We start from the raw sequence: 12,700 nt of genomic DNA on the forward strand, positions 1-12,700 counted from the left end.
GCTTCCATCACCTAAGTAGCAATATCATGCTCATACGGAATTGAATCAAATTGCTTATCATCACTGATAAAAAGCACGACCATCGTTTGGCTTAGACTGTGTTATATAACAGTTCACAGTGTTGGAAACACGTGTGTGGGGTTATGACTGTTTGAAGAGAAGCTGAAGGCCATTTGAAAAGATCTGCAGAACTTTTAGTGCCTTATATCATAAGCGGTGAACAGCTGTCTACTGTTTACTTGGCACTGGTTCACAATTACAACAACAAAGCAGAACACAGGCACAGAGAAAGGCACAAAAATACCATGGGAACGTGGTGCTGGCTTTGCACTGACAAATTTATTCGAGTCGCTGGTCCTTTTCGTAGCCAACACAGTATTTCTTGGCGCACTTGGTTCTTGGTTTCTTGGTTCGTTGCCATAAACACAGAAGCAACCCTAAGAAAAGGAATGAATGAGAGAAGATACGTCAACCAGCCGTCCGTTGCCCTCATTGATATCGAAATGGCCCTGCTGAAACATAGACAACTGTATGTGAAGCGGTGGTTATTGCTCGAGGCAATTTTCTTCCCCCCCCCCCCCTTTTTCTTTCATTCGTGTCTTGTGTCACTCCTGTGTTTGGCAACCAACATGCGCCGAGAAGCTATAAAAAGGGGCAGCGACTCGAACGGTTTCACAAGTTGATAGTGCTGTGTTCCTGTCGTTCTTGTGTCTTTGTCCATTCCTGTTTTCTTGCGCTGTTGTCGCGCAAGGGGTTTATTGAACTAACCGAAATTTTTAAGATAAATTGCGTCAGAAAACTTGCAATGAGCCGTAGGCATGATAACGTGCAAGAAAACTTAATTATAATAATATACAAGAAAACGCGTAAACAAAGTCTCTTGGAGGACAAATGTTCACATGGAAGTCGAAAAACGTCCATGTGGAATATCCCTGGGACGTCTGTGGTAGGATATCCAAAACTGGATGTACAGTCGGCGTCACCCTTGTCTAGAGCGTGGGAACAGCGGCTTCCAGGGCTCTCCGGATCCAGCCAGCCAGCGACGTCTAACGCTAGCTGCTGGGTTCGACGTCTAACGGTAAGTGCTGGGTACGTTTGGGCCCAGCAACTGCCGTTAGACGTTGCTAGCGTCGAACCCAGCAGCTAGCATTAGACGTCGCTGGCTGGCTCCGGAAAGCCCCGGAAGCTGCTGTTCCCACGCTCTAGACAAGGGAGATGCCGACTGCACAGTGGATGGTCTGTTTGTATCCAAAATGGTGCACGGACATTGGGACACGATTCGAATGTCCTATGGTTAAAGTGTTTGTGCTAGGTTTCACCAAATTGGAGTATTTCTTGGCTTCAGCTGCAGTAGTTTTCAACTTCCGAGGTTGGCAGGTCTGCTTTTGACGAGAGTGACAGTGGAAGTGGTTGTCATCACATCTCTCACATCATGTGCGAGAGCAGAAAAAAAAAAAAAAACCCGACAATTGTGGCTATGAGTTCATGTTCACACATGGTCACATGAACTTAAAATGGAAATTTACGTTGTTCCTGTCTGTGCTCCGCAACGTCTGAATGTTTCTTTTGCTGCCACCAAGCCCTGAATCGCAGGATCTCCACAACAGAACGTAGCAATGTGAAAATATTGCCTTCACACGACCACAATCATGCTAGGCTATAAAACATCAGTGTTCTTGAGTTCTAAGCGCACTTCAGTGTCTTTCTAAAAACCATAGCCAACCTCACTTGCTGGCTTCTCATATACTTCAGCTGCTCTTCAATATCAATTCACAGCAAACCTTACTGATTATCATCCAATATACATAAGGTTCTCTTTAACACCATTTCATATCAATCTAACTGGTTGGTTTCTGTTCATCACGTATGTTGCATTGCATAAGTGTTGCATTGCTGCAGTGAAACCTCGATATAACGAACACGGATATAATGAATTATCAGATATAACGAAGTAAATATGGAAGCTTTCTCACTGATATTAGTGTGTAGCGAATGTACGCTGTACGCTCATAAAAGTATCGGATATAACGAAGGTATTTTCGTGTCAAATACGACTTCGTTATAACGAGGTTTAACTGTATTTGTTTGTTTGTTTCTCTGCGCTTCAAGTTGTGCTGGCAGATGTGCGTAATCTCTTGTTGTTGCTTCGTGCTGTCTAAATGTCCGTGTCCTTGTCCTTTGCAGCCTTCCCAGAGCCATCTGTGGACTTTAAGTTCCCATCGGAATGAATGCCTCGCTTGCAACCTCACGAACGAACGAACCGGACTCAGCACACCAAAGCTGAGCCTCCGTTCTGAACAGAAGCTGGACTCGCTTGCCAGAGACTATTGCGCATGCTCTCAAACTTCTAATGTTCCTAAATATTCAAAGCAAGATATTTCATTTTTTTTTCTAAGTTATTGCGCCTTCTCAGACAGCTTCCACACATCCTCCCTTCTTTTTTCTTTTTAATGTTTTTATCAGCCTCATGTGACGCGTGTGTACTCGTGCAGCTGCTGTTTGTTTTTTATGTTTTCACCAAGTGTTTTCGTGCTCATGGTTGTCTTGCTTTACCGTCACAAGTGAACACGTTGGATTCGTGTGTACCGGTCACACCTGTTACGTCAACTCGTCGTTCGCAGCTGTTGAGTGACGACTGTTGAGCAGTCACTGCAGTATGCAGCCTGCCAATGATAGCAGCTATAGCTGCAACAATAGCAGCCCTGTTTAGGTGACATTAACTGAAGTGACACAGAAACTGTTCTCCTGTTTGAATCACAGCAGGAGTGTTTGGAACAGTTACTTTCGGCTGTTTCCATACAAAGTTGTGGCCTTGTGGGGCAGTACTGGTGGCAGACACGCTGTCTTTGTCAGTGCCAGTCATTATTTTATGCTGTTGTTGCCATTGTAACGGGAAGCTCGTATGTCGCAATTGTTATGGAGGGCAGCACACACCTCTTTTATACTGGTCCTTGAAAAGAAAGTCAAGGTTAGGCGATGGAGAAAACAAAAGAAAAGCTGTCGCATTTCATACAATACATGACACAAGCTCTTGTTTTTTTTTTCATTGTCTCTATTCTGGTGTGTGTCATGCTTCTTTTGTTTGACCCAACACTGAGCTTCATATTGCATAAAACTGTTACTAAGAAAATGCATTGAGCACAGCGATTTTAGGCTCATTCTGCTAAATGTGGTCGTGCCATGTGCGACTACATTTGGCATGCATGTCGTGTCATGCATCTGTTATCTGTTCTTCTGTTTTCGTGTCACAAAGGCTTACCTGTGGCATTGTCATCCTGTCACTATAGACAGCTCATTTCAGGGCTCGTTATGTGAAGACTTAAGGTCAAACTTTCATTGTCTTTGTTTCAAGTATGTAGGGAATGCAGAAATGCCATTAGTATTATAGGCTACCACTTGAGCTGTTTGACCTAAGTTCATTGAGTTTAGAAAGGAAACTGGGTTACATTTTTGCAACACCTGAATCAACACCTGAATTTTAATTGAAGTGCTCAAGTATCGTTTCACGTAGATCGATTGTTTGGATTTTAAGTCATTGCAATCATGAGTTTTCAACTTTAGGTACTGTGCTCCTGAAGGACAGGTTGGCAAGGTGCTATGGGCTGAATTTGTTATGACAGTGAAAAGAGAGCAACTTCGACCCCATATTTTACATTTCACGTAAAGGCGTTATGTTAGTTGTACGAGTTTTTAAACTTTCATGTTCGTTAATTATAGCTATGACACACAGTCAAATTTTTTATCGTTTGTTTTGCACTCGTCTGAATACTTGGCAATGTACATTGTAGGGCTGCAAAGTGACAGACACATTTCACATTTTTTATAGAACAATTTTTTTGTTTTACATTGCTTCTCTTTTATCACTATTCAAATTTAAATAATTTAGTTCAAAATTTAACCAGTGGCTGCCTGTTTGAGAGAATTATTTCATAACTAACGTAATGTCATAAGTAATGTAATTTATGTCATCAGTAATGTAATCGAAGTTCGGCCTGAAGTCAAGAATAGTTTGTTTCTGAACCCTGCATTTTTGTTTTTCTTTTTATGTTGTGTCTTTATCATGAAGTATATAGGCACAAGTCATGCCCACGTTGTTGTTTATGACCATTGACTCGTACTAAGAGTAGTAAATGAAAATCTGGAACTGCAATCATTAATTCATTATGGTAAAACCATGGTTAGTACATGGGCTTTTCTAGCTCTTGCCATGGCTTTGTTATTAAAGCTCTTTGTCTTTTTCTATTGTCCTGTGAGGCTATGTTCCTTTGAGCACCTTTTTTAAAGCAGTTAGATTCTTTACTATTCATGAATAAATCATTTTGTTGGGCAATTCTGACCACATAAATAGTAAATCTCGACATATCTAAGTACGCATGTCGCTAAATCTAGAGGATATTTAAGCAGTTGCACGCGCTGCTAGTGCTTATTTCTTTATGTCCGAAACAGTCTCTTCTTGCTTATAATGTTCTGAAATACAACCGTTGTACATAATAGAAAACTGAGCATAAATGAGGTCACAAAGAAGTTTATTTCAAGAAGCTCATTCGAAGACAGGAGGACAAATTTTTAAACGATCCCACTTAAAGTCAAAACTTATTAAACAATGTTGCATCCAACAAGAAAATGCCTTTGTTACAACCGATATTCGTTATAAGCATATATTTGTGAAATTATGATATTCGCACAAAAGATTTCAGATTTAGTTTGTTATATTCGATAATTCATCATATCCGAATTCATTATATTGAGGTTTAGCTGTACTACTCATCATCCTCGTGCTGGGGCGCTGGTACTCTGGACACCATCAAATCCCACCATGTTGTCAAATTTTGTCACGTTTGCATTTTGAGCTAATTTGAGAAGGTTTAGTCATCCAGGGAGCCAGTCAGTGAGGACGAGATGCAGAATTCGACTGTGTAGTAGAATTCGACTGCAGCTTCTAGAATAGCATCCCTGCAACCACGTCTGGCAGCCATATTGGCAGCGCAGGCAAAACACTTGCCCCCCCGTTTTCATTTAATAATATTCGTGGTGTTAAATTTTATGTCTGTAACTGTATGAAGTTTCAAGTTTGCCGAATGCTTTTGTCTTCGTCACAGTGGGTGATTGGCGTCATCGTGGCATCGCAGTAGTGAATTATTGCTTTTTGCTTTCGTGATCATTGCATGCTCAACATAACCATCATATTAGGAGTCATAACGAGAGTTTTCAAAATACCATCTCTGCATACGTTTCAACCTGCCCTTGACATTGAAGGGTTCCTGGCACTGTCGAGCTCGTTTACCTCCTACTGATATCATTGTCGAATGGGATTATAGGCTTGTGAAATGACCTTACGTGTGATGCATGTAGCTTCCAGCAGCTGTCAAACACTGCTTTGCAGTTCGACATGACGCTCGGTCACCGCTCTTCCAGGTTTGCTTGAAATGCGTCATTCCGGTGGTTGATGTCATGTCACAAACGCATTCCGCTCGACCATCTGTGAGATCTTCCTGCACACTTGTTGTTAGCTAAGCCAGCAAAAGCAAGCATGACAAAAGAAAACTTCGAAGCTTGGAACACCTCTTTTCACAACCACTGTTCGACTGCCGCAGTTGCTGAGTGCATAGCCACAGTTTTATTTGCTCCCATCTCAATAGATTATCTTTTGAGCTAGTTGGTACAGATTCATGTGCACGCCTAACTTTTTTTCTGACATGGTATACAAAGTTGAACCAAGCTGAAAATCAGATGAAGTGATGAAAACTAGGAAATTTACGGGTAGTTGTAGGGCAGTTGTGATTGGAGATCTCTGAGAGAGTATTTTGTCTAGCAGCGCACCTCTAATTAGGCTTATCATGATGATGATTATGACACTGTCGAGTGTACTGGCAGGGTTGACACATGAAGTGCCAATGACATGAAAGAGAGCAATAAATAAATGTTTCTATCAGAGTTTTACCTTATTTGAGACATATTAGTTTATGATGTTGAATGTACTGACAGCTAGGAGTTGAAGAATAAAGAAATGACAGTGACAGAAGTGAAGAATAAGGAAATATTCTCTGTTGGCGCTTTATCTGATGAAAGACTAAATCATCTGCCTTGCTTTTTAAAGCCAGTGCAGTAATTAACCATGTTGACTGAGCCTTTGAAAGTAATGAAAATGAAACTGCGTAAATATCTGGATGTCATAAAGTAATATATTTTTATGTGCTGATATATAACACTCAACAAGCTACAAAAGTGAGAGGAAGTACATGTCCTTACCGTGAAGCACAATGCTACAGGCAGTTGTTTGCATGTCCAATCCTCAGCCGTTGTGGAACTGCAACAGTTAACACAAAATGTCCTTCCATGTTGAAGCATTTTCACGAAGATCCAAGATGCATTGTTGACACTACATATTACCAAGGAGATACAGAAATCAGAACATCCTTCTCCAATTGAGCGTTTGCACAATGCCAAAAGTGTGCTCATGCCTTTAAAAGTTGATATTGTTAATATTTTAGCATACATACTATATATGGGGACTTGCTATGACATTCCGAGATTGCATACGACGAATATGCTTGTTATTTCTCTAGAAAAAAAAAATGAGTGAGATGTGCCACGTATCTTTCCAATTCAGCTGTGCTACTGTAGACAAATGAAACACACATGAGATGCGAGAATTTCTATGATGCAATTTATTTTTTGATTCGAATAACAGTGCATTGCAAATCCAACTTCTAATCAAGCACCCTAATCTGTCCGCTACTTGAAAAACTACTTTCCAAGTCTTGCCATATTCTAGCTAAAAAATTATCCCTTTGGGTATGTCTTTTGTCTACAATAGTACAACCAAAACTTCATTGCAAGCAGCTTTTCTGCTGAAATTTCCGTGGTTAGGTAAAAACTCGTCTTCCCGGATTTTTCATGTTGAAAATGTTGAAATCTTTATGTTTAAAGTGTTGAAAGAAGCATGTGCGATTTTCCAACACATTGCTCGTGATATGCAGTGTGTTAGCTGCAGTGTACGTAGCATAAAACTTTGATTGTCATGTGTATGAATTATTCATGCGCCCTGTTCTCCTTTACAGTGCTCAAGCAAGGCTGTGTTTTTGATGGCTCATGCGCTCTAGCTGTGTTTGAAGTGTGTTCTTTGTACGTCCATGCCAGCTACTGCATTTCAGCTGTACTGTGAACCATGTTCTGCTGTATGTTGCTGGCATGATCGAGCTAAATGGCAATTAAGGAAGTTGCATAGGTAAAAGTTTGGCTCATTTAACGCCATTATTATGATTCGAAAATCATTAATAGCATCATTTTGTGTGTGTACAGTGTTTATTTTGTCTATTTCCACCCTTGGTGTCATTTAATATTAGCACAAGTCGCGGCATGATTGGACCACTGTGTCTGATGATGAAAGCTGGATGTCTAGCGAAAGTTCAAATGGTTTCCATTATGTATCTTTGGAAGATCTTTTGCATTATGCCATTAGCATCTGGTATGTCACGTATAGTGTATATAAATTTGCCCACTATTGTTGAAGAACATTTATCAGCACTGAATTTCAAAACTGTGCCAAGTTGGGATGTGTGTTCTTGGACATGGGTTCAGAACAGTTGTTAGAATTCAACGGATATGCATGGGACGGAAAGGGCAGTTGAAGAAATGAATCCAGTTTATGGGTGATAAAGAAATGCCTTCGCACTATCTAACACCCTGGATATTACATTTCATAAGTGTTCAGATGTCAGCTACTATGCATGTCTGTCAAATGTCTGAGGTTTGATATAAGTGTATACGCAACCTACGATACCTTGTCTTGCTTGTTTGAAATATTTGCAGAAATGCATATGTGCAGAAACGTGTGACGACGTGACTTCTTGTTTTAAGTCTCAGTCTCTCAAGATCCCTTTTTCTCACCTACAGTGTGTTTCTGACCAAGAAACTATGTGACTTAATGTCGGTGCTAGAGATTTTCTGGCTAAGCATGTTACTGTTGCTACGTCACTGGAGTGCATTTCTTTCATGGGAACCAACTCTCAGTTTCTCAAGGTCCTTTTCCTCACCCACAATGTGTTTCTGACCAACATACTGCGTGACGACGTTGGTGTTAGAAATATTCTGGCTAAGCATGGTACTGTTGCTACGTCACTAGAATTCATTTTTATGATGGGAACCTACAGGTTCACTGTGGTGTTACGAGGGGAAAGCCTACAAAAGCTGAACAAGGACACAACTGTTTTCACTGCACAAGTTACACACTGGCGCTTGTCATGTGCAGAACGACCTCCTCCATCTCCCACACCTTACTACGGCAGCAAGGGGAGGTAGCTGTGTGCGTAGCTGCAAAAAAAAAAAAAGCACAACTTCCTGTTTCAGCAAATTTTCTGGTATAGCATGTACAGACCCCTTCACAGCTGTATAGAACATGAGAGCATTGCGTTTGAGGGTGCGTCCATGCTGTCTAGTGGAGGCCGCTCCTTGGAGGCATCGTGATCCCAACCATGTACTGCCAGTTCAGCAGGGCAGCTGCCATTTTTGCTTGACGCTTTCGTAGCGCCTCGCCAAGTTCTTTGCATGTCTACGCCAGCTATTGCATTTCAGCTCGCCTAAGAGCTACGTTTTGCTGAATGCTGCCGACATGATTGAGCTAACTTGTCCTATCCTGGACACTCTTGGCATTGACATATGCCATATTATGAGAGCGTTAATCGGGGTTAGTTGGTTTACTGCTGGCAAGGAAAGAGCACTGGTGAGCAACATACACACACAGCTCTCGTATGTGTTGCTTCTTTATGTGCATGTTTCCTTCGTTCTTTCCTCCCCAACCATGTGACTGTCGCAGTGGACATCATTACGTGCACTTAAAGAAAACACTGAGTAGTGAAGGCGTGCGCACCCTGCCCATTGTGAACTAGGAAAGAAGTACTCTGTCTAACCAGGTGGTCTCCAGCAGGCACTACTTGCCCACTTTGGAGAGTGCCGCTCCCGTGCTCTAGATGAAGGTAATCGGAACCACGAGTTTCCTCTAGCTCTTCTACATTGCCATCCAACCTTTGTCCAGTAGTTTCACTTTGCTCGTTTTCTTACCTTGTGTCGTGGCAAAGCGGCCTCCATGTACTGCAACTGGCAAAGAAATAAAAAGAAAGAATTGATGCCGAAGAACCCACCTGTAAATATCAGCTAACAGAGCCACACCTAGCTGTCTCTGTAGGAAAGTGGTAGCTAATCAGTGTGCTGTAACTTTTTGTGCATGGCCGGTGTCTCCAGCCCTGTGATGGTGATGATATAATAATGTGCATGCATTGTGATAGAAGTAGCATTATGTATAGGTAAACATACATAACACGGAACATACTGTGTCTAACTTTAGAAACTTCTCTTTTCTCTGCCATTGCCACGTATGTATAACACTGATCTCATGTGATTTGCTGTTGTTGTCTTTCTCTGTCTCCATTTTACTCACGGAGTGCAGGAGCAAAGTGTTGATCGAGGAGTTGTTGCGTGCTTTGCTTGAAGATGTTGCAAGTTTAGGGAAAATGTGACGCACCGAGTTTGACCGGATGTTGAGTGGGGCAGCTGGGTCTGTGATTTGAGGAGCCGACATTACAAACAGTTCTGCCAACAAAAAAGTGCAGAGTTGCAGTCTTAGGTGCGCATATCTTATGAGAAATTCTAAAGGTGTGTGCATGCCTAAACTGCACATTTGTATCATTTCTTCCTCGTCGGACGCTCGGAGTCGCAACTCCAGCACCTTCCATATCGTATATGTTTCTCAGTTGCCCATGCAGAATTTAATGTTATGTCACTGGTGAAATTATTCACAGGCATCAAGCACTGCAAACATTCAGCGCATTTGACGAGCAAGAAAAAAAAAGTGTGAACTGGGAATCACATGATACATGCTTCTAGCATGCTTTCATCATCGTGTCAATGTCTCCATTTTGCATATTGCACAATGATCACGCCGCAATTTTGCTGAAAGTACGCTCCCCACAGTTGCTAACAAAATGAGATGCATTTTGGCCATGATAACACTGCTATTATCACACATTGTTAAATGAACACGCTGATGGCTGGCTGATATGTCAGGCCAAAACCAAGTCCGAAACATGTTTCATGTCATCGCTGCTTTGCTTGTTAAATAAATATATCGAGGGCATAGCAACTGGGAAGGTGCCTGAAGTTCCCGTCTATATGTTTGGCATCACTTTGCTTGTCAGTTACGGTGGCTTTAGATGCCAGTATAGTAGCATAACTATAAAGTTGCAGTGGTTGTTTCTTACTGAAATATTTTGTTTGATGCATGTGTTAGGCAGTTGTGTTGTGGGATCTCATCATAGTCGCATCCCTCCTTTCATTCTCTTGAGTTCCCTAAGTGCTTTTTTAGTTCTCATCTGCTCCGCACGTTTTGGCATTATCGAAAAGTGTGAGGCTGCGGACCTGTGGTACACGAGTGAAATGTACATAAAGCTTGCATATTTGGAGTGAGATGTTGAAAGAGTACGCAATCTTTTCATTTTTTTTTCTTGTTGCATATAACCACCCTACATCACGGTGTATGATGTACTCTGTACTCCAATGCACATAGTAGTGTTCTTTTTTTTGTCATTAGTGACAACGAGTGTGGTGGATTAGCGAAAGAGCCTTTATTTTGTATAGCAGAGCCTACTTCCCAGATGTTCACGTTTTTGACAGAGTCTGTGTAACTTGTCGTTGAGCGTTACATCAGTGTTTAAATGCTGTTGATGTTGTATCAGACAACTCTCAATGTATATAACTGTTCAATAAATCGATGTTCATGTTACAGTGCACCGTGGTCAGCATCTCGTTACTGCATTCTTGATGAGTGCTGATAGGCACATCTTTTGTCACACTGCAAATGGTTAGTTTAACTCTTAACCGTCACAGGCCCTTCAATCATTCAGGGACACCATTGCATGCTGTTTTTATCACAAAAGCATAAGAGCAATAAAGTTGGCAAACTTGAGGTACAGTACGTAGCCAAAGCATTACAGTTGCTGCCAGGATTTTGTTTAAGTTGATTTTTATATCATCATCATCAGCCTATATTTATGCCCACTGCAGGACGAAGGCCTCTCCCTGCAATCTCCAATTACCCCTGCCTTGTGCAAGCTGATTCCAAATTGCGCCTGCAAATTTCCTAACTTTTTATATCACTTGAGCAAAATCGTCAGTGAGGAATGGTAATCATGCATGATAGAAATAAAGGTTATGATCACAACATTCATTTAAGATTGTTAAAGTAGCAGTTAAGCCCAACGGCAATTGTTTTTGTCTGACCTGCACCAGTGGGGAGAATTCCGTTTCGTGCAGAAGTGTGTTTTTTGCAATTATTTCACCTTCGTTGACAGCCTAGGAATGCAGCAGCAAATACACTGTTGTTCAACTCAATGAAAATTTGCATAGATGCGCCATTAAATTATATTGATTAATTTTCGTGACGTCAGGGCGAAGACAAACAATTTTCAATATTTCAGTTTCTTGGCAACATTGTTTTGAAGAGCAGATTCAGGCACAAAACCGAAAAGGCAAGTGCAGTACAATTTTGTGTGCAGAGCTTATATCGAATTAGATAGTCACCTCATACAGATGCTTTGGATGGCTCTTTCAAAGGGACACTTCTTTGTGTTCCGTCTCTGGAACACCCCCTGCCCCACTTTGGACAACACAGCTGTCCCACTGGATGCTCTTGAATGCCCATCTCAAAATCAAGGGGGACCAGGTTCAATCCTAGAGGACGTAGCATTATTTATATACATAAATGATCACCACTGCAATGTAACTCAATTAGATATGCAAATAATTACAACGTGCTAATTATTGCTCGTGAAGCGAGGTTCTCTCCATGAAACCTCTTATTGTGGAGGAGCAGGCACTTCAGCGGCTGCATATACTAAGATCGTGGGTTTGGCACGTAAAACCCCAGAACGAAGCGAGCCAATAAATAATGGCACGTTAATTGTTACTGCGAATTCGTTTTATTGTGAAATATTCATTTGCACATTATACTTCTTATTCATGCACTGGGCGGGGCATACGCATGAGCGTGCCCATGTGGCACGTACTCCTGTCGCCGACGTCGACCGTACGTGGCACTGGCAGAATGGCGAATACGTGCACTGCGAAGCGGCAAGCCTTACGCCACGTGCGCCACAGTGACACGGGCCAACCACTGCACAGACAATTGCCGCTTTATTCGCCATTACGGACTTTGTATCGGCCATTATGATCCCGTTTGGACGAGCGCGCCGCCCTCCGTAGTACCTATAGGCAAACGCACATTAGAAGCAAGTGTCCCCAGCAAAAATTCCCCAGATCTCGCAAAAAGTCCTTCTCGCAACTGACGCGTGCGGACGACGCTCGGGCAAATACCGAGAAAGAATTCGTTCTCGTCTGCGTCACACGCTCGGGCGACAGTGCGCCCGAATAGCCAACCGCATACGAATGAAGGACATAAAATGTCGGCAGAATAACCCACATCACGATGACTGTCAACAGGAATGCGTTAACATTGAATCAATATACATGTAGCCACACAGTGTAATGCCACAGCCGAAACGAGTTATATATGAGGCGCAGGGGTGTAGCCAGAAATTTATTTCGGGGGGTGGGGGGGGGGGGTTCAACGGCCACCGGCCCGACCGGGGGGGGGGGGGGGGGGGGGGGGGCAAGCTTCCGCTTTCCTCTACGTCACGTGATCGATAAT

The 12,700-nt window shown here is 42.2% G+C and overlaps 1 protein-coding gene across 1 annotated transcript in view; it reads left to right on the forward strand.

Moving 5' to 3' along the window:
* The window catches only part of LOC119458789 (protein phosphatase 1 regulatory subunit 37-like), a 148,627-nt gene extending 137,845 nt beyond the window's left edge, over window positions 1-10,782 (forward strand). The window contains exon 13 of the mRNA XM_049671431.1: window positions 2,185-10,782. Within this exon, the coding sequence (XP_049527388.1) occupies window positions 2,185-2,228 (44 nt within the window). The 3' untranslated portion in view covers window positions 2,229-10,782. The remainder of the gene's footprint in view (window positions 1-2,184) is intronic.
* The last annotated feature ends 1,918 nt before the right edge of the window (window positions 10,783-12,700 follow it).

Source organism: Dermacentor silvarum, chromosome 7 (assembly GCF_013339745.2).
Source record: "Dermacentor silvarum isolate Dsil-2018 chromosome 7, BIME_Dsil_1.4, whole genome shotgun sequence".
Taxonomy (NCBI): Eukaryota; Metazoa; Arthropoda; class Arachnida; order Ixodida; family Ixodidae; genus Dermacentor; species Dermacentor silvarum.